Source organism: Eretmochelys imbricata, chromosome 1, assembly GCF_965152235.1.
Source record: "Eretmochelys imbricata isolate rEreImb1 chromosome 1, rEreImb1.hap1, whole genome shotgun sequence".
Taxonomy (NCBI): domain Eukaryota; kingdom Metazoa; phylum Chordata; order Testudines; family Cheloniidae; genus Eretmochelys; species Eretmochelys imbricata.
In genome coordinates, this window is record NC_135572.1 from 113,591,162 (window position 1) to 113,613,398 (window position 22,237).

Consider the following 22,237-nt stretch of genomic DNA (forward strand, 5'->3'; position numbering starts at 1 on the left):
CTGCTTTATTATGATGTTCAAAGTATTCATTTTGGAAATGTACACAGTGTTTATTATTAGTTTGTTGGCTTTTGAATGAAACCATTCACATAAGAGTCACTGGAAAGCTTGTTAGAAATTAATTCAGATGTTATGGGAAACTGAATATTTCAACGTATAAAACTGACAGGCTTGAAAACAAAGCCTTTACACATCTCATGTTTATATCATTTAATAGGTGAACATTATACCAGTCATAGCCAAAGCAGACACCATTTCTAAAACTGAACTACAGAAGTTTAAAATCAAACTCATGAGTGAATTGGTTAGTAATGGGGTCCAGATATACCAGTTTCCAACAGATGATGAAACCATTTCTAAAATTAATGCCACCATGAATGTAAGTATGTTGCATACATTTGAAAGAATGTTTGATATTCCAGTATTAAAGTATCTTCTTTACCAGTTTTCTTGCTTTTTCTTGCATTTTCTTCTTGAGGCAATAGGGTTTTGTATTGTAGCAAGTTGGATATTTACATTTGTCTTTTTATGAGCTACTTAAGGAAAAATTTAGAGACACTTATCTCGTCTGGGTCCCCTCCCCGCCAAAATCCCCCTGTTCTTCTATCAGTTGGTGGTATTCATCACCTTAAACTAAATTTGAGCGAAAACTAGGTTTTTCTTCTTGCAGTACTGTCCATGGGGGATCCTGCTGTTGGTGTATATGGATCTTGTATCTGCTGGTCAGAACATTTGACAAGCAGTGCTGTTGGGGGTTTCATGTGTCCAAGGACGTAAATGGGTGTGCAGCCCAAGCCACCAGTTGGTTCCCCGTTATCACTTGTGCCAGGGAGTCGGAATGCTGTAATGTCTGGTACCCTGGCTTGGATTATTCTGACAGAAAGAAAAGAATTCCTAGTTTTGAGGAAAGCTTTGTGTTACTCTAATAACTTTCTTCCCAGTTAGCAGTACTTTTTCTTCAGGTTTAGTTGTGGAGCAGTCATTCAGTGTTGAGGCAGAATTTCCCATCTCATGGCTGTCTGAGCATGTGGCATGAGCAAGATCTCAGGCCTCAAGCACTGCACTTCCTGTAGTGGCCTCATGTCTGTCACTGGTGGATGCTGAAGATGCCTGTTTTGCTTTGAGGAAGGCTGTATCCCAGATAGAGCAACTGTCTGCTGGCCTTTTCCAATAGAAATTGATGCATGAGGGGCAACTACCTCAAACTCCTTTTATTGTAGCAGTCTATGAGGACTGTATTGGATTTGAGACCCCTAGGAGTCCTTGTGACATGTGCAGCCCTCCGTTGAAGCTCCAGAGCAGGCCAGGATTTGACTAGCTATTGCTCTTTTTAAATGGATTCTCTATGTGAAACTGACCTGTAGTTATAATGTGTTTATTTGTCTCCAAATACTTGTTGTTTCTCTGATTTAATTTTCAAGTATTGTTTTCCAGTTCTTATGTAAGAATACTGGGAGATAAGACTGAATTGCTTTGACTGTTTTACAGGGACATTTACCATTTGCTGTAGTGGGGAGTATGGAGGAAATGAAGGTTGGAAACAAAATGGTGAAAGCTCGACAGTACCCTTGGGGCATTGTTCAAGGTAAAATCTGAATTTTTAATAGTATTTTTCACAAGTATATGAATGTTGTTTTCATTATAAAACCCACTCAAGTTGCAGAAGTATTTGTTTTAATATTAAGTGGGCTGATGCTGGCTACTGATGCCAGATTGGTAGGCTAACTGATCCAAAAAATTCATGGCTTGATCCTCCAGGTCCCATCAACACAAATGAGATTTATGAGTGCTGAGCGTCACAGAAAATCAGGCCATCAGATCCTGGATGTGGTGATTAGTTATGTTGTTGCATTGTAAAGGTGCAGCTGGCATTAACAAATGTTACAAGGTTTTTATATCAGAACAGAGGAGAGAGAAAGTAATTTCTTTTGTAGATTCAAATAGGGAGTCATGAAAAGAAAAATAATGGAATCTGCTAAACCATGTTTCTACTTAATGCTTGGATTATGTATCACAAATCACGAGGCAGCAACTGGGTAAAAGAAACTAGGGACGTTTTACCCCCAAAAAACTTAATCAGCCAATTGAATAGAAAATACCAAGGCTGTTCAAAATACTGTTCTACGGTATAGTTGTTTGTATATCATGGATCAATATCACTATTATTATTTATTTGAATAGTGGAAAATGAGAACCACTGTGACTTTGTAAAGCTTCGTGAGATGCTTATTTGCACAAATATGGAAGACCTGAGAGAACAGACTCATGCACGGCATTATGAGCTGTATAGACGTTGCAAACTGGAAGAGATGGGCTTCAGAGACACAGGCCCTGAAAACAAACCAGTCAGGTAAGGGGGTGAATCCTTTAGCTTGAATGTTGAGTTCATTCCTTCCTTCCATTATCATCCCTAATCCTTTATAGTCTGAGGGAAAGGACGAAAAATTATATTATTTAACCCACCACTAGAAACAAATAGTGCTGTCTGAAGGAAATATCAGTAATACAAGGAAATTGTAATATTTTTATCTAGTCATCATCACCGTGTACTACATGTGTGATGTGACTATTTTAGAGGAGCTCAGACTATTTCTGTATTTCTCACAGATCACTGATGCTTTGTTCCAAAACTGAGGATTTTGACTTATTTCTTCCAAAAACACATTTGGCAGCCCATGTTCTTCTACGTATATGTACACTATTCTCTATTCTTTTTTCTTGCATTTGAAACTAATTCCAGCATAACCTTGCTTTTTCTTATACTTACAACTTTGCTGTTTTGTCTCATCTGTTATTCATATCTGGTGCAGAAGTGGCAGGATGGCTGGACTCCATGGTCAGAAATAATTGAAGAAATAACTTCAATCCTATAAAATCACTGGTACTACTTTTAACTTTTTACATTTCTTAACCCAAAAAGATTAGAAATTTGTCTCCAAATAGCCTACCATAGAATTAATGGGCGATTCCAAAAGTGATTATGAAGAGCAAAAAGAAAAAGCTTACTTATAAACAGGCTTTTTTTTGTATAATCCCACTTTGCACAGCAAGTCCTGATAATTTTTATTGCCCAATTTTTCTATCTTTTCTAACTTTCTGATCTTTTTTTTCTTTATGTAGCCTCTTCTTTCTACGTGTATGACTGCTTCATTTGTACGTGCACATTATGTGTTAGAATTCTTCCAGAAATAGACTCCTGAACTGCCAATTTTTCTCTCCTCCCAGTCTATAATTAGTAGTCAAATTCTATTGAGAGAGGAAATCTGTGAAGTGCCAATTTACTGCTGTGCAGTAGTGGTGGCCAACTCTGGAATGGAAAATAGATGATAAACCAGCAAAATATCCTGGAACTTAAAAGTGTTTTTTAATGCTCTGACTCATCATTTAATATTTTTATATCTGGCCATCTTTACGAAGTTATTACTAATACTAAAAAAGTAACGCATTTTCCGACTAGTTTTAGAATAGTTTTTCTAGTTGCATAAATTCTCAGCTTTCATCTTTACCTCCAAGAAGAAGCTACAAAGCTGCAGCAACAGATATGAACTGCAAAATGTTAATGTTTAGGGCGACACAGTTTTTGGCATTGACTAAACAAATACCTGTTTTTAGCATTATACTGGCAAGTGAGCTCATTTGACACATGATCGTGCTGGATATGAGAGCACTTTCCAAAAGGTCTAAAGACCTTCAAAAAACCTCTAGCAATCAGGTGGTAATGCAGAACATCAACTACCATGAGAGAAATCTGAATGTAACTCCACATGTATAGAACATTTGATTAGATAATCTTGAGTTGTCCTCCAATCAGGACACTATGTAGTGAATTAGATCATTCTTGACCAAACTATTTGCAGACCTAAAGTTGCAGCATTATACCTCTATGTTTTAACACCCTACTCACTGGATGTTGATTGGAATTGGATTCTCTGACAAGAAATCAGAAGTACAGAAAGCTATAACTGCCATTTTTGTGTGGTTGTATTGGGGGCCTATTGAATAGCTAGCCTACTGAGAACCCTGTGGTTGATGACGAGCATACTCTGTCGTGACAGATGAATTAGATATGCTTAGCCACAACTACTGAAGGCACCATTGTTTTTTAAGGAGGGAAACAGGTACAGTAAAAGAATTTAAAGAGAAGAATTAACTAACTGATTTATTGTGACAAAAGTAAGCAAGCGGGGTCTGTATGCAATTCTCTCTATGCTGTGTACCACAATAGGAATTACGTTGATAAAGAGAAAGCACTTGGTTTGTCTGGAGGAAAATTTACGTAACTTTATAGTGAGAAAAAAGAATTCAGAGGATTCATTTGATATACAGCCAGCCCAATAATGTAACATCATCCATAAAGTATTTGATGGAACTATTACACAAAACATAGAATAAACTACAGAAAGTCTACTAATTGGAATTAAATCCATCAGCAATATGGGGAAAAGGGTGGCTCTGCCCCACAGACACAATACGGTAGAACCTCAATAATTCCCACTTTAGTAAACTGCAAACCCAGTCATTTCTCAGAAAAATGACCATCTTGGCCACTTCTCAGCAAAAATGTATTTACAAAGTGAGTTGCTAAATTATTAAAACTTCAACACTTGGTTACAAAATATATTCTAGTACGTTTACTACTATTTAGCAGTGTAAGGTATTACTACAAATAATTAAAATTAAATTGTACTCAATAAATGAACAAAGTACATTTAGGGAAGTCAGTTTCCCTGAAGTTTTATAATTGTTTGTTCACTTGCCAAATTTGATGATCTGCAACGGGTTTCTCAGTCAGTGTAAAGTAGCAAAATTTTGCTATATTTGAATCATATGCTGGCTTTGCTGCATCAGGAGCTTTGTGGTGTTTCATGTATGTCATTTTGATGATTTAATAAATACATACCCTCATATAGTTACCACTAATGTATGATTGATAATCAGTTTTGAATTTAATTTTAGTCCAGAACTGTTCCTTTTGCAGGGCAACAGCAATAGGTCTTGTATTGTCAGGACTGCTGATGAGGTCATAGGCAGAGAGAACATAATTGGTTTTCATAAATTGTCTAGTATGAAAAACTATGCTGGTAAGTGTCCATTGCATGTAAGGCAGGGGAATTATTATTGTGCCCCAAAGCATGCTAGGTCCTCTCAGAAAACCTGGAAAAAAATGGTCCCTATTCCAAATTGAAAAGTTAGAAACATACTTAAGATACAAGTGGGTGTAACAAGGAATAGGGATGGAGAGCAAAGATAACAATGTTTCATGGTTAAATAGGCCAATAAATATAGTAGTCCTCCTCATCTAATGTCCTCTGTGAGTTTGCTTAGTAATACGAACAGGTAACTGTGTTTTATTTGTAACTGCATTCCAGACTTTTTTTGTTTATAATAGAATTCTAACAAATCACTATATCCTAATCTCCAAGGGATTTAAATGGAGCTGGTTGTAATTTAGATTGTATTAATCTGAATTAAGGATGTCTACCCAATAAATCTTATACATGTGCCTTGTAAAAGACTACTTGTATGAAAAGAGAGATCAGATGAATCACATAGGTGTATGATGAGATAAGCTTCACGTGTGAGGCCCTATCCCAAAAGGGTATTACTAAATATAACGATGTATACTAAACAAACATCAGTCTAAACAGAGATGTGTGGTATACAGTTTTAGAAACTGGAATTTATCATCTAATACTTTGTAGGGTGTATGGTTCATCAAACATAATTGGTTTGGTCATGTGGTTATAACTCTGTTTACTAGCCCTGAAACTAGCCAACCTGTTACCAGTCTGGAAATCAAGTTGTTGAAGGAATCAGAATTTAAAAGTTCATGGGTGGAGGAGGGGAGAGGTTGAGAGAGAGATAATTGTATGGTAGCTGTTTGAAGAGAATAAATGATTGAGTGGATTTGCAAGCTATCAGGATACTACTTATATCATGTACTTGAATTAGATAGGCTGTTCTTAAAGATGAGTGTCTTTCTGCTTGCTTCCAGTCATAATCAGTCAGAGCCTGAATCTGACAGGTGTAGAGCACCTGCAACTTCCTTGGAGTAAAAGTTGTGATAGTCAGGCCCCCGTTTATATATGGCCATTAATGCAGAAACAATACTGACCAGAGCTATTGGAGCTTTCAATGTGAAATTACTGTCCTAAAGCCCATTTACCACTTAAACAAATGATCATTACTTGTACCTCATCAATTTGTAGGAAATCTGTGAGTGGAATTATATTATACTGTGTATACAATTCAGCAGAAGTGTTTGTTCCTCTCTTCTCTCCTCTGCTGTAACTAGAAATGTGTGCAGACAGAGTCCAGAGTGAAGTGATTCCTGGCTGGTGATTGCCCTAAGTCTTTCCTTTGGTTCCCACATTGGCAGATGGTAGGAGGCTAGCTGACAGCAAATAAGCATCCCTCATGCAGTCCACTGCTCGCTGACCCAATGCTGTGTCAGGGCCTACTCCAGGATATTTCCTAAATTCTTTCCTTAGGTGATGTTTATCCTTTGGTGGAAGAAAACTGACTGTCACAGGAGCATTGAAAATATACGCTACTAGTTTGCATAGATGGGGAAAGATACATACAGCTTGTAAAATGGATGTTTGTTTACTTTCTTGGATTGAAGTTAATCTTTTTTTATTCTTTATTTTTCTACATTCACAACATATGTGTCTCACAAGCTTCCCAGCTAATTTTCTTTTAAGGGGAACAGAATGTCCAAAATTGGAGCAACCAGTTATTCCTTGGGTTAATCACCCTTTTTTAAGCCATGGTGTCGGGTTACATTTTATATTCCCCAGAGCAGGCACTTGTCCTTGTTCTGAGGGGTTTCAGAGAAGGGCAGCAAGAGTAATTAGGACATGTGAAGAAAGATTGGGATTGTTTACCATAAAAAGAAGATGAATAAAAAGGGACATTACAGAAGTATAGAGAAGGTTGATTAGTAGATTCTGTTGTCCCAGGCCATAACATAAGTACAAGGAGAAACTAAGTGACATTGATAGATGGCAAAATCAAAACTGATAAAATGAAGTATTTTCCCCCCCACAATGCTCGTTACAGTAGGATGTCTTCCAAGTCCGAAATTACTGCGGTTCAAAGAGGGTTTGGATGTTCTTGCTAACCATATAGAGCAGTGGTTTTCAACCTGTGATCTGCAGACCCCTGGATATCTGCAAACTGACTTAAGATTTCCAAAGATGTCCACACGTTCTTTTTGAAATTTTTTAGGGGTCTGCAAATGAAAAAAGGTTGAAAACCACTGATACAGAGTTTACAGTTAGTGCTTAAAAAAAGTGTTGGAAGGGTTATAAAACCTCTCGTGTCAGGGTTTAAGCCAATCTCTAACCACTAGGAATAAGGATGAGACTGTCATGGGGGCCAGACTATCTCTCAGCTGCCTACTGTGGGGTTTCTTGCACCTTCTCCTGAAGTATCTGGTGCTGGCTGCTGTCATAGATGGGATACTGGACTGGATGGATCATAGGTCTGATCCACTATGGGAATTCCCGTCTTCTGTTTAAAGTGCTATGCTGTGTGTATATGTAAAGAATAAAAACAATAAAATCATGACAGCCATTATTGCTAAAAGGATCTTAAACCCCATCTTTAACCAGTCATTTAGATACAGGTTGCCTCTCGTTCAGGCCTTTATTTGGGTAAACGCCTAGGTACGTTCTGAAAGTCCACTGTTGTCAACTTTAGGAAACCTCTGGGATAGTAAGTCTAAGGACTCCCTGAAAACACCTTGCCACCATCTTCAGAGTTTAAATCTTGAGAATGTTAACTGTAGTGCCGGGGGCAGGGATAGCTCAGTGGTTTGAGCATTGGCCTGCTAAACCCAGTGTTGTGAGCTCAGTCCTTGAGGGGGCCATTTAGGGATCTGGGGCAAAAATTGGGGGATTGGTCCTGCTTTGAGCAGGGGGTTGGACTAGATGACCTCCTGACGTTCCTTCCAACCCTGATATTCTATGATAACTCATGTTGGCTTTTGATACTGAAGAATTCTAAAACTTTCTGTCAAATGCAGGGTTTTATTAATAGAATATATCTGAGGAGTAAGTTACCTGAATGACTCTTAAGGTAGGTTATTTGGATCACTCTCTTTATATTTTTATCAGCTTGTAAATTTGATCTTTGTGAGATGAAATATTAAGTGTCCTACTAAGCCTTTTTAAATTAAGCTCATTGATCATGAGCAAAACTTGATTGATTTGCACCTTTGTTTTTAGGGTCCCCCTACTAAAGGGTTACACAGATAGCAAAAAGTCTATATCTCACAGCCACACTTCCGTAGAAAGGTAGGTAGTAGTGCTATAGTGAAGTATGTGAAGAGTATTAGTAAGATATTAAAAATTATCTACCTTACTTGTACATAAATGCCTTTGTCACAAACCCCCTTCCCCCAACAGCCCCTCTTACAGAAAGGGTGATAATATCCATGTATTAGATTTTCATTTTAAAACTGGAGTGCATTATATGAAGCATGTCAGAGCCAGTGTTGTGTACATTTTGAAAAGCATTTAACTGACCACAGTATACAAAATTACATTAGATACATATAGTGCCAACTTAAACTCTGATGAAATATAAACCACTCTTAAAATAAATCACTTTTTAGATCATTGTTCTGCTGACATTAAACGTGGGGAGGTTTGAAGTTATTACATGTTCTGTTTTTGTCATTGTGATTTGCAAAACAATACTATATTCTAGAAACAAACTGAAAAAAGAACAACAGTACTTTTATAAGTGATTATTTGGTAAATCTGGTATCTTGAAGGCAGACTTCTTTGTGTGAACTTCATGGATGCATACCATTTTAGCCAGTATTTTTCTCTGCAGAACTATTCCTATAAATATAATTTTCAACATATATCTAAGTGACTGAATTTCTAGGCAAGGTGCCTTATTTTCTCTATTTCTTTTAATTTGAAAGAAGATAGCATTAAAGTCTTGTGGTGATGATTTTTATTTTTAAAGAAGTGACCTGGTCTCATCTCATAAAACTATTGACCTTTCACCATTCCAGCACTAAATCTGAGCTGTTCAAGTGATGACTTATCTTATATTTGACACTTTTAATGCTCTAAAAAATACCCCAGCTGCAGGTCAACAACAACTATCTGTCTAGGAACTTAAATTATAGCATGGTATCAAAACATCTCACAAACATAAATTCATTAATCTTCCCAACAGCCTTTTCTTTTATTAAGCTGGCTTATACTGAGAGACTTGAGATGGTTGCTTCTGTTACTTTTTTTTAAAAATGGACTGTTCATTTGGTTGAAAAAACACACAGTACCTAGGGCAGGTCTACATTACAGCGGGGTTTGATGCTCTTGAGATCGTTCCACTGGTGGTCGATTTAGTGGGTCTAGTAAAGACCCGCCAAATTGACTGCAGATCGCTCTCCAGTCGACCCCTGAACTCTACCCCCAACGAAAAGAGTAAGGTAAATGTAGACCCTGCGGTAACTTGACCTAAGGTACGTCGACTCCAGCTACATTATTCACATAGCTGGAGTTGTGCAGCAAAGGTTGACCTACCGCGGTAGTGTAGACATAGCCTGAGATACAGTAACTTACTTCTGTCACAATGCTTGTACCCCACATTGGGAGAGGAGAAGAGGAAGGAAAGTAGTGTTGTCACATTGACTAACTTACTAGTGGTGTCAGACTCTTACCTGGTAGTGAACTGGGGAGAGCTTTAGAGTAAGAAGAGGTGAATCAACCCCCTCTGCCATTACCCCACTGAAAGGATGTTGCAGTCCCACCACCCAGCAGTCAATGAGACAGTAAGCAACAAAGTGCTGAATGTGTGGAGGAAAAAAAGTAGTGAAGGAACAACATCTGATTTAATAATTGCCACATTCAGCAACAAGACTTTCATAGAAGGATGAAAGAAAAAAGTGGAGTGAATAGACTGTCAGCACCGGTGATGTCATTCTTCCTGTTACGTTGACTCAAAATGGATTGATATTTAGGATTGGGGAGCTTTCCTGCCACTGTCATAGAATTAAGTACAAATAACAAGAGATGAAATTGTTTGTTTATTGTAACGTCTGCATCAGCAAGTTCTTAGTTTTCCTGATGCAGAACTTTTTATACTGAAGGTTACTTTGAGTGGTAACAGCTGAACAGGATTTAAATCTGTTAATGTGCCAAAAAGGAAGAACATAAGTTAATGAATAAAAAGATGTTGATGCAGTGTTTCAGCAGCCTGGAAGGAAGCCAGGAACCTTGCTCTTGATATCTGAGGAAAGATGCCAGATGCAGCTAGAAAAGAGAATAAAAATAGTAAAAAAGGCAAACAGGGCACACACAGCACCAGAACAGAGAGGGACATCATTGCCAACATTACGATTTTGTCATGGTTATTTTTACTAAAAAGTCACTGACAGGTTGTGGACAATAAACAGAAATTCACAGAGGCCTGCAATCTGTCTGTGATTTTACTAAAAATAATGGGGAGTGCTGACATGGGGAGCGACTGAAGCCCAAGCCCCAGGGAGGGGGGATGAGAGTCTAAGCCCCACTAGTGAAAGAGGGGAACTCCAGCATCCGCTGCCATGGCAACTGACAGTTCTGGGGCCCCTGCTGCCACCCTGGCAGCTCAGAGATCTGGGACCCCTGCTGCCTGCAGTGGCTTGGAGCTGTGGGACCCCCAGCAGCTGGCAGCTCCAGCCCCGCTGCCCCAGGGCACAAGGCTGAGGCAGAAAATGTCCACTGAAAGTCATGGAATCCGTGACCTTTGTGACACAATCTTATCCTTAATCATTGCTAATACTTCGAAGATCCTTTTATTAAACTTCTCATCAGCATTATTTCCTGTAAGAGACAGGCCCAGGTCCTCAGCTGGTGTAAAATAAATGGACTTATCTATATCAGCTAAGGATCTGGCCCACAACTCAATTATCGTAGACTTTGCTGTCTTACAAAAGATTTATTCAGATACTTTTTGGAAAGAGTATTTTTAATCCAAGCGTGACATAACAAAGATAGGTAGGTTGTCCTTTTTTTTAAGATGGGAACTGAAGTGTGGGTACAGGAATAAAACAACATGATCTGATTAACAGTTTTGTTGTTGTTACCCTGCTTCTGTGTTTTGTGTCCAGGTGTTTGCTTGATGGCTTGAACTATTTTTTTTTAAACCCTCTTAATAATTTCAAAGATCAGTATGGTAAGCTTCAAATGTGTTCACTTCTGTGAAGACACTAATTTTTTTGAAACCATACTAACAAAAATATTTTTTGTTAAGGAAATTCAAACATTTCAAGAAATAAGCCTATATTGTGGATATCAAAGTACTTGTAAAATCAGATGTCACCTTTAGCCACATGACTATCACAGATATTCAATTTTGAAATCACATAAAGAATCCTATATATTTTGTTTGAGGGTCACATTATTTCCCTTCATTCAGGTTGGGACTTCTTACTTTACTTATTTCCCCAAGGATAACTTTTTCATAGGGGCATAATCAGTCTAACAGCTGTTATGTGCAAAGTAGCATCTCGGATTAAACATTTCAGAGACACTAAGTTTTCATTGATTACGATCAGTCTGTGTAAATGTGAGAGAACTCTTATCCTTTTCCAACATTTTTGAGCGTCCTGCCACCTCCTTTTCTTGTAAACTCCAAAATCGTACAAATTGGAGATTGAGAGTGTTCCTACTCCACGTTTCAAGAATTGTAACAGTCCTAAACTGCTGTAATTTGAAGTGCTTCAAATAAGCTCAGTAAATGGCTTCTTGTCAGGTTTTTTTAAATCTACCCAGACACGTTTACTTAGAAAGATCAAAGTCTACAAAGGTGTAGGGAGTAGTTCCTTCTATTAAAGGTTGTTTATTACTTGCATATGAGAAGTTTGAGAGATTTGTACATGAGTTGAACTACTTGTTAAAGTAATGTGCCAAACTGTATTTACATGCTTCCTTTATGTTTCCTTATGTTACAAACAATATGATAGAGACTATAAATTCTCTGGACTTCAGTCTACAGGAGACCTATGAAGCTAAGAGGCATGAGTTCTTTGGCGAATTGCAGCGGAAGGAGGAGGAGATGAGACAGATGTTTGTGCAGAGAGTCAAGGAGAAAGAAGCAATATTGAAAGAAGCTGAGCGAGAGGCAAGTATGCCTCTCTCTTTTTAATTCACTGGTGTTTGGAATATTTTAGCAAAATCACTACTACTATCATACGTATTATTAACTTTTGTATAGCACTAGAGCTGAAAGGACAGCCCGGGTTGAGTTCCATTGTGCTAGACACTGTACAGAAATATAATAAATGGCAATATCTTTCCTCAAAGAGCTTACAGTTAAAGGACTGGACAGATGGAGAAGAGAAACAAGTGGGCTTGGAGAGAGTGATGGAGACAGGCTAACATAACAGTCTGCACAGTTCTTAGCCCTTCTGTAGCAATGATCACAGCTCACCATGGCCTAGCCATTATCAGATGGCAGTTTTCTATATGCATTATGGCGGAGGTGAGTTTTCAGGAGGGAGCTGAAAGAAGATAAGGTGGTGATGACAGATTTTGATTGGGAGCATTTTCTATACATGGTGCTTAGCATGGGAAGAAGCACAGAAGTTCATGTTGCAGAGGTGGGTGATTGAGTCATTGGTGGAATTAAAGTGGGAGTCAACATTGCAGTAAAATGAGTCAGATGGGGTGGGGCTAAATTGTGGAGTGCTTTTAAAAAAAGGACATAATTTGTTTGATGTATTGGGGGTGCGGGAGGGAGCGGTGGATGAAGTCCAAACTAGTAAATATCCTGTTTATATTATTTATAAGTCCACCATTGCAGTAGTATCTAGGTATATCTTTTGAATCAAAAGAAATTGCAAGATTTCTATAGAAATCCTGCAGGTTTTCAATTTTCTTCAGCCCAAACAGCTGAATGTGTGGTTATGCCCATAAACAATGGTATTCTGGAGTTGTGTAGGGACTTTGGGTTAACCCAAGCTTCAATTCATACGAACTTTAAAGCAGGCATACTCTACGTATCAAATTCCTGAGAAGGATTTTGAATATCTTTTTACTTTCACCCAATACCAGACTCTCTCTGGTAGTGGTAGTAGCTAATGAGAAATCTAGACTGGAGCTTCTAGATCCTTACTTAATAAAGATGTGAAGTAGATGGATCTCTTGAGATCTGAGACATTTGTCAGTGCAACAAATTCCTCAGAGAATTATCTACCATCAAGCAATGCTAGCAAAATAATTTTCTTACCCTCCAGCCGCCTTATTCAACATTCCATAAGATGTCCTACATGTTTACCTCAAATCCTGTCTTAAAGTGGTTTCTGATTTCCATTTCAGTTAGGTGATTAATATTGCATTTTTCCTTGCAATGCAGGTGCATTTGAAAGGGAATTCAGCTCCACACTTTGAATGTCAAGAGGTCTTAATTTTATTTTCTAAATAGGATCAAACTAATCCACAAATTGCCCTACATTACTTCTGGTGTGTGGGATAGGATTAGGATCATAAACTCCTTCCCAGCATAAGACTGCCCAAGCAGATCAGGATATGAATAATTTATTGTGTTCAGCAACCAATGGGTTTCAGGGCACATTCAGGTAGGTCTAAGGCAGCCTCTACAACATACCTTTGCAATTTGCTTCTCTGATATACGCAAGATAGTTTGCAGTGTTGTAGCCATGTTGGTATCAGGATATGAGAGAGAGTGTGTAGATGAGATTATCTTTTATTGGGGCAACTTCTTTTGGTGAAAAGTACAAGTTTTCAAGCTCAGGATCAAATTAACTTTTTGTGGACCTGGCGCCAAACGTATTTGTGGGGCATGGCACAGGGGTCGGGAGGGTCGGTCCTCAGAGCGAGGGGCTGGTTGGGGGCAGTGAGACAGGGTATGGTGCGGTGGGAGTGGCCCCGCTTCGTGCTTCTCAGCACAAGGGCACTGTTTACAAACCTGCAGCGCACTGGTCCGCCCTGCATTGCCAGCATGCCCTTTCCCCTTGGGGGTGGGCCCATGCCACATCACCCCCCTGTTCAGTGCCCCGCCCTTATGCCCAGTGCCCCTTGCCCAGAGACCTCCACCACAAATCCCTATGGCCAGCACTTCCCCCCGCCCCCGACCACCCAACTGCCCAGCACCCCTCTTGTAGTCCCACAATCACAGCTGCACAGCAACCCATGAGGGAATTCTGCATCAAAAAATAAAAAATTCTGCACACAATATTTTAAAATTCTACAAATTTTATTTGTCAATAAATAAATGTGGAAGCTCCAGCATTGCAGAGGGGAGCACAGGCCACTGGTTGCATGGAGGTGGGAGATTACCCTTCACCATCCCACCACCCCACCCCGGGACAGCGACTCGGCAGTGAGGCTGCACACGACCTTGACACAGTGCAAGGGCCAGGCCTGCCCCAGAAACACCATGTGGGCCTGCCCCTCTGCGCCATACACACCAGGTATGGACAGGCAGACTCAGTCTGGCAGCAGGATCCAAGTGCAGAGGGACTTAGTATGGGGAGATCCAGGTGGGGGTAAGAGGGTTCTGGATGTGGGCGGCTCAGTGGGGGATCTGGATGCACAGGGACTCATTGTGGGGGGGTTCCAGGTGCAGGGGCAATAGAACTCTGCAGCAGTGTCCAGGTGAAGGTGGTTGGGGCTCAGCATGGGGTGTCTAGGTGTGGGGAGCTCAGTGGGGGGGAGAAGGGTCTGGGGGCAGGGGAGATGGGGTTCATTTGGGGTGGAGGTCCAGGTGCAGCTGGTTGGGGCTCAATGGGGAAGATGTGTGGGGGTCTCATTGGGGTGCTCCAGGTGTAGGGGAGGTGGGGTTTGTCAGGGTGGGGATTTGATGGGCCTGTTTAACGGGGGAGCCCCAGCTCCTGCCCCGGGGATGCTGCATGCTGGGCTCCCACTTCTCCTATCCCCTTCCCTTCCCCATCCAATGCCCCTTCCTCACTGCTCCATCCCCTCCCCATCCCATTCCTCTTCCCCCTCCCCCCCACTGCCTCTTCCCCCATCCCCAGCCCGCCCCCTGCCCTGTCCCACCATGAACACTCACTGTGGTCCAAAAAACAGGATGACTCCAAGCACACAGAAGGGGAGCACAACCAACACTAGGACCCAGAAGGCAGCGTCCAGCTGCAAAGTCAGCAGAGCAGCACCCTTCTTTTTCAGCTGGGCAGCTCTGCGTTCACGGAAATGGGGGGCAGCGGCATGTGACCCCATGTGCCCCCCCACTCCTCGCTTCTGCCCCCCCCATATTTAGGGTTGCCAACTTTCTACTTGCACAGAACCGAACACCCCTGCTCCACCCCTTCTCCAAGGCCCTGCTCCAGCTCACTCAATCCTCCCCTCTCTGTTGCTCGCTCTCCCCACCCTCACTCCCTTGCTCATTTCCACAGGGCTAGGGCAGGGGGTTGGGGTGCAGGACGGGATGAGGGCTGAGGGTGCGGGCTCCAGAGTGGGGCCAGAAATGAGTTCAGGGTGCGGGAGGGGGCTCCGGGCTGAGGCAGTGGGTTGGGATGCGGGACGGGGTGAGGGCCCCAGCTGTGGGTGTGGGCTCTGGGGTGGGGCCAGGGATGAGGGGGTTGGGGTGCAGGAGAGGACCCAGGCCTGGGACAGGGGGTTGGGGTGAGAGCTCTGGCTGGGGATGCAGACTCTTGGGTGGAGCTGGGAATGAGGGGTTTGGGGTGCAGGAGGGGGCTCCTGGCTGGGATAGAGGAGTTCAGCGGGCAGAAGGGGGATCAGGGCTGGGGCAGGGGGTTGGGGCATGGGAGGTGGTCAGGAGTGTAGGCTTTGGGTGGTGCTTACCTCAGGCAGCTCCTGGAAGCAGCAGCATGTCCACCCTCTGGCTCCTATGCGGAGGCACAGCCAGGTGGCTCTGTGCTGCCCCATCCGATGTAGCAGCACCCACCCCGCAGCTCCCATTGCCACGGTTCCCAGCCAGTGGGAGCTACAGAGCTGGTGCTTGGGGCGGGGGCAGCCTGTGGAGCTCCCTGGTTGCCCCTATACTTAGAAGCCGGAGGGTGGACATGCCGCTGCTTCCAGGAGCCGTGTGGAGCCACGGCAGGTCGGGAGCTTGCCTTAGCCCCACTGCACTGACCGGATTTTTAACAGCCTGGTCAGCAGTGCTGACCGGAGACACCAGGGTCCCTCTTCGGCTGGGCGTTCCAGTCGAAAATCGGACACCTGGCAACCCTACCCAAACTCAGCCCATGGGCATTCCCAGCCCTCCCACTCCCCTGGCTTTGCTTCTTTGTCACTTTCTAAAGGGAAGCAAAGAAATCTGCAGGGGGACCTTTTTTGATTCCCCCAGGAGTACCCGACACAGACCCCCCCCCTCCACTGTCCAGTGCCCCCACCCCAATCTCCCAAAGACCCACTCCCCCACGCCCTGCCTGTCCTCCAGCCACAGCCTGCTGAGAAGTGACTATGTCTGCACATGGGCTGAGCCTGCAGCACAGCTGGGGCCGGTCAGGGATCGCTCTGGCTCCTCGGGAGCAGCACAATCGCCAGGCCAGAGCCTCCCTGGGCTGGGCTCCCTCAGGACCCACTTGCCTGGAGGGGCCCAGCCCACTGCGCTGCCCCCCACCAACTGGCCGAGACTGGCCTGATCCCTGCACTGGTCCCAGACAGCTCAGCCTGGGGAGGTGGGCAGAGCCCCACAGGTGGTGGGAAGCAGAGACTGTCTGAGCCAGAGCTACATTTGCAAATAGAGCAGAGCCCTGGGACCCCCCGAGAGCCTGCTCACCCCAGCTGTGCCACTGGCCCCACACCCACGGGTCAGGCAGGAGGGAGGGAGGTGAAGAAGAGTGAGTGGTGGGTGGGGCCTTGAGTCAGAGCACAGGCAGAGCGGGGAGGGGAGGTGGGGCCATGGTCTGGACACCAGGGCCCCTTCTGAGTGTGGGCCCGGCGCCATGGTCAACCCGGTAATGTTCAGGCTATACACATCTCTTCTTCAAGTCTGGGGAAGGAAGCAGAGTGTCTGAGCTAAATACAAGTTGGGATGGATCTTGTTAAGCAGAAGGGGTAACCCATGTTTGAGGTTGTCACTTGAAATAAAGTGGGTAATTGGGGGTTAGATTGTTATGCACAAAGGGTTTGAAGTGGACAATTAAGAGTAGCAGGCAATGTGATGTGTTACAAATTCTTGTAATAAGCCATAAAAGCAGTGTCCCTGTAAAGTCAATGGTTTTTGGTTTGTAGCAAGAGTTATGAATTTAAGTTCCCATGGTCTCCTTTTGAAGGTGTTATGCTGGTTTGATTTGAGGACAAGTATTAAAAGATCGGACATGAAATAACTGTGAAAAGTGTTCACCCACAGTGTTATGTTGTGTTTGTCTTTTATTGTTTTTCTATGTGAACTCTTTTGAAAGCATAGTGATTTTGGGGGCATTTGATGCCCTGGATGATGTACTCTACATGTAATAAGCATGTGTAGAACCTATGGATCTTGAAAGGTGTGTTATGGGAGGTACTGATCTTTGTAGCTGTGGAGATATGTCTTCAGGTTTTGCGTTTGTTGTTCTGGAAGTGTCTGGTGCTGCTTTGAGTTTACATTTAACAGCAAACACTTTGTCCAAACCATGGGAATGGCCATTGGTACTAGGCTGGCTCCACAATATGCCAGCCTCTTCATGGGTCACTTCAAGGAAGAATTTCTGGAAAAATGCACCATGAAAGCTAGTGATATTCCTGAGATACATTGATAATAGTTTCATCCTCTGGACAGAAGACCTAAACTCCCTCATAGATTTTCATCACAACTTTAACAACCACCAGCTATCCATCAGACTCTCTGTAGAACACTCCCACACCAGCATCAATTCCCTGGACACCATGATTAGCTTAAACAATGGAACTCTACAAACAGTTATATACAAGAAACCCACGTATCACCACGCTTATCTCCACAGATCCAGCAACCACCCCAGACACACCAAAAAGTGTATTGTCTACAGCCAGCCACTCAAATACCACAGTATTTGCTCCAAAGAGAAAGTCCAGGTTACACACCTAAACACACTTCAAGCCACCTTCACTAAACAAGGACATTCCACCAGAGAAGTAGATCGCATTCTGGAAAGAGACACCAAATACTCTAGGAGAACATTCTTCAATACAGGGGAAAAAGAAGGGAACCCCCCCACCCCCGAAACCACTGACTGCATACCCCTAGCAACACAGTTATATCGACCTACCTCCTGGTGTAGTTTCACCTCCGCCTCTTGGGGAGGTGGAGTACCTACGCGATGGGAAAAGCTATCCTGTCGGTGTAGGTAGTGTCTTCACTAAATGCCACGGCAGCACAGTTGCAGTTTTCATAGAATCATAGAATATCAGGGTTGGAAGGGACCTCAGGAGGTCATCTAGTCCAACCCCCCTGCTCAAAGCAGGACCAATCCCCAACTAAATCATCCCAGCCACGGCTTTGTCAAGCCTGACCTTAAAAACTTCTAAGGAAGGAGATTCCACCACCTCCCTAGGTAATGCATTCCAGTGCTTCGCTACCCTCCTAGTGAAAATGTTTTTCCTAATATCCAACCTAAACCTCCCCCACTGCAACTTGAGACCATTACTCCTTGTTCTGTCATCTGCTACCACTGAGAACAGTATAGATCCATCCTCTTTGGAACCCCCTTTCAGGTAGTTGAAAGCAGCTATCAAATCCCCCTTCATTCTTCTTTTCTGCAGACTAAACAATCCCAGTTCCCTCAGCCTCTCCTCAGAAGTCATGTGTTCCAGTCCCCTAACCATTTTTGTTGCCCTCCACTGGACACTTTCCAATTTTTCCACATCCTTCTTGTAGTGTGGGGCCCAAAACTGGACACAGTACTCCAGATGAAGCCTCACCAATGTCCAATAGAGGGGAATGATCACGTCCCTCGATCTGCTGGCAATGCCCCTACTTATACATCCCAAAATGCCATTGGGCTTCTTGGCAACAAGGGCACACTGTTGACTCATATCCAGCTTCTCGTCCACTGTAACCCCTAGGTCCTTTTCTGCAGAACTGCTGCCTAGCCATTCGGTCCCTAGTCTGTAGCGGTACATGGGATTCTTCCGTCCTAAGTGCAGGAATCTGCACTTGTCCTTGTTGAACCTCATCAGATTTCTTTTGGCCCAATCCTCTAATTTGTCTAGGGCCCTCTGTATCCTATCGCTACCCTCCAGCGTATCTACCACTCCTCCCAGTTTAGTGTCATCTGCAAACTTGCTGAGGGTGCAATCCACACCATCCTCTAGATCATTTATGAAGATATTGAACAAAACCGGCCCGAGGACCGACCCTTGGGGCACTCCACTTGATACCGGCTGCCAACTAGACATGGAGCCATTGATCGCTACCCGTTGAGCCCAACAATCTAGCCAGCTCTCTATCCACCTTATAGTCCATTCATCCAGCCCATACTACTTTAACTTGCTGGCAAGAATACTGTGGGAGACCGTGTCAAAAGGTTTGCTAAAGTCAAGGAACAACACGTCCACTGCTTTCCCCTAATCCACAGAGCCAGTTATCTCATCATAGAAGGCAATTAGATTAGTGAGGCATGACTTGCCCTTGGTGAATCCATGCTGACTGTCCCTGATCACTTTCCTCTCCTCTAAATGCATCAGAATTGATTCCTTGAGGACCTGTTCCATGATTTTTCCAGGGACTGAGGTGAGGCTGACTGGCCTGTAGTTCCCAGGATCCTCCTCCTTCCCTTTTTTAAAGATGGGCACTACATTAGCCTTTTTCCAGTCGTCTGGGACTTCCCCCGATCGCCATGAGTTTTCAAAGATAATGGCCAATGGCTCTGCAATCACATCCACCAACTCCTTTAGCACTCTCGGATGCAGCGCATCCGGCCCCATGGACTTGTGCTCGTCCAGCTTTTCTAAATAGTCCCGAACCACTTCTTTCTCCACAGAGGGCTGGTCACTTCCTCCCCATGCTGTGCTGCCCAGTGCAATAGTCTGAGAGTTGACTTGGTCGAGAAGACAGAGGCAAAAAACCCATTGAGTACTTCAGCTTTTTCCACATCCTCTGTCACTAGGTTACCTCTCTCATTCAGTAAGGGGCCTACGCTTTCCTTGACGTCCTTCTTGTTGCAAACATACCTGAAGAAACCCTTCTTGTTACTCTTAACATCTCTTGCTAGCTGCAACTCCAGGTGTGATTTGGCCTTCCTGATTTCACTCCTGCATGCCCGAGCAATATTTTTATACTCTTCCCTGGTCATTTGTCCAATCTTCCACTTCTTGTAAGCTTCTTTTTTGTGTTTAAGATCAGCAAGGATTTCACTGTGAAGCCAAGCTGGTCTCCTGCCATATTTACTATTCTTTCTACACATCGGGATGGTTTGTCCCTGTAACCTCAATAAGGATTCTTTAAAATACAGCCAGCTCTCCTGGACTCCTTTCCCCCTCATGTTATTCTCCCAGGGGATCCTGCCCATCAGTTCCCTGAGGGAGTCAAAGTCTGCTTTTCTGAAGTCCAGGGTCCGTATTCTGCTGCTCTCCTTTCTTCCCTGTGTCAGGATCCTGAACTCGACCATCTCATGGTCACTGCCTCCCAGGTTCCCATCCACTTTTGCTTCCCCTACTAATTCTTCTCTGTGAGCAGCTGGTCAAGAAGAGCTCTGCCCCTAGGTTCCTGCAGCACTTGCACCAGGAAATTGTCCCCTACACTTTCCAAAAACTTCCTGGATTCTCTGTGCACTGCTGTATTGCTCTCGCAGCAGATATCAGGGTGGTTGAAGTCTCCCATGAGAACCAGGGCCTGCGATCTAGTAACTTCTGTGAGTTGAAGAAAGCCTTGTCCACCTCATCCCCCTGGTCCGGTGGTCTATAGCAGACTCCCACCACGACATCACCCTTGTTGCTCACACTTCTAAACTTAATCCAGAGACTCTCAGGTTTTTCTGCAGTTTCATACTTGAGCTCTGAGCAGTCATACTGCTCCCTTACATACAATGCAACTCCCCCACCTTTTCTGCCCTTCCTGTCCTTCCTGAACAGTTTATATCCATCCATGACACTACTCCAGTCATGTGAGCTATCCCACTAAGTCTCTGTTATTCCAGTCACATCATAATTCCTTGACTGTGCCAGGACTTCCAGTTCTCCCTGCTTGTTTCCCAGGCTTCTTGCATTTGTGTATAGGCACTTGAGATAACTCGCTGATCGTCCCTCTTTCTCAGTATGAGGCAGGAGCCCTTCCCTCTCGCGTGCTTCTGCTCGTGCTTCCTCCCGGTATCCCACTTCCCCACTTACCTCAGGGCTTTGGTCTCCTTCCCCCGGTGAACCTAGTTTAAAGCCCTCCTCACTAGGTTAGCCAGCCTGCTTGCGAAGATGCTCTTCCCTCTCATCGTTAGGTGGAGCCCGTCTCTGCCTAGCACTCCTCCTTCTTGGAACACCATCACATAGTCAAAGAATCCAAAGCCTTCTCTCCGACACCACCTGCGTAGCCATTTGTTGACTTCCATGATTCAACGGTCTGTACCCAGGCCTTTTCCTTCCACGGGGAGGATGGACGAGAAGACCACTTGCACCTCAAACTCCTTTATGCTTCTTCCCAGAGCCACGTAGTCTGCAGTGATCCGCTCAAGGTCATTCTTGGCAGTATCATTGGTGCCCACGTGGAGAGGCAGGAAGGGGTAGCGATTTGAGGGCTTGATGAGTCTCTGCAGTCTCTCCATCACATCGTGAATCCTAGCTCCTGGCAAGCAGCAGACTTCTCTGTTTTTCTGGTCAGGGCAGCAGATAGATGACTCAGTCCCCCTGAGGAGAGCGTCCCAAGCCACCTTCTCTTGGGAGCGGTGGTCGTGGAACCCCAAAACCTAGGACAGTGCATCTCATGCCTTCCAATCGGCAGAGTCTCCTTCTGTTCCCTTCCCTCAGATGTATCATGTCGTCCACTCTCAGTTTTGTAAGTGTAGACAATCTCTCAGAGGCTGCTTCCTTCCCCAGACCTGAAGGAGAGCTCTGTGTAGCTCAGAGGACTTGTATTTTCCACTGACAGAAGTTGGTCCAGTAAAAGATATTACCTCACCTACCTTATCTGTCTTGTATGCAAGGTTGGTATTTGGAACTCTTTATGCAACATTACTCTCTGTACCTGAATTCTTCCCAATTCAGGACAGTAGTCTTGCAGTTACTTCTAAATACTGCTCCTCAGACTGACCAACCTACAGGGTCACTACTTGCTTGTTAATCTCCCAAGTGTGGCAGTCCATATGGACAGCTTCAACAGAGGTTTTGAGCATGCAGTG

General features: G+C 43.7%; 1 protein-coding gene across 1 annotated transcript in view; it reads left to right on the top strand.

Annotated features, from left to right (window-relative positions):
* SEPTIN10 (septin 10) overlaps positions 1-22,237 on the top strand; it is a 50,021-nt gene that overhangs the window by 23,884 nt on the left and 3,900 nt on the right. Inside the window, exons 5-8 of the mRNA XM_077814108.1 lie at positions 218-379; positions 1,489-1,585; positions 2,182-2,350; positions 11,997-12,129. Coding sequence (XP_077670234.1) covers positions 218-379; positions 1,489-1,585; positions 2,182-2,350; positions 11,997-12,129 — 561 coding nt within the window. The remainder of the gene's footprint in view (positions 1-217; positions 380-1,488; positions 1,586-2,181; positions 2,351-11,996; positions 12,130-22,237) is intronic.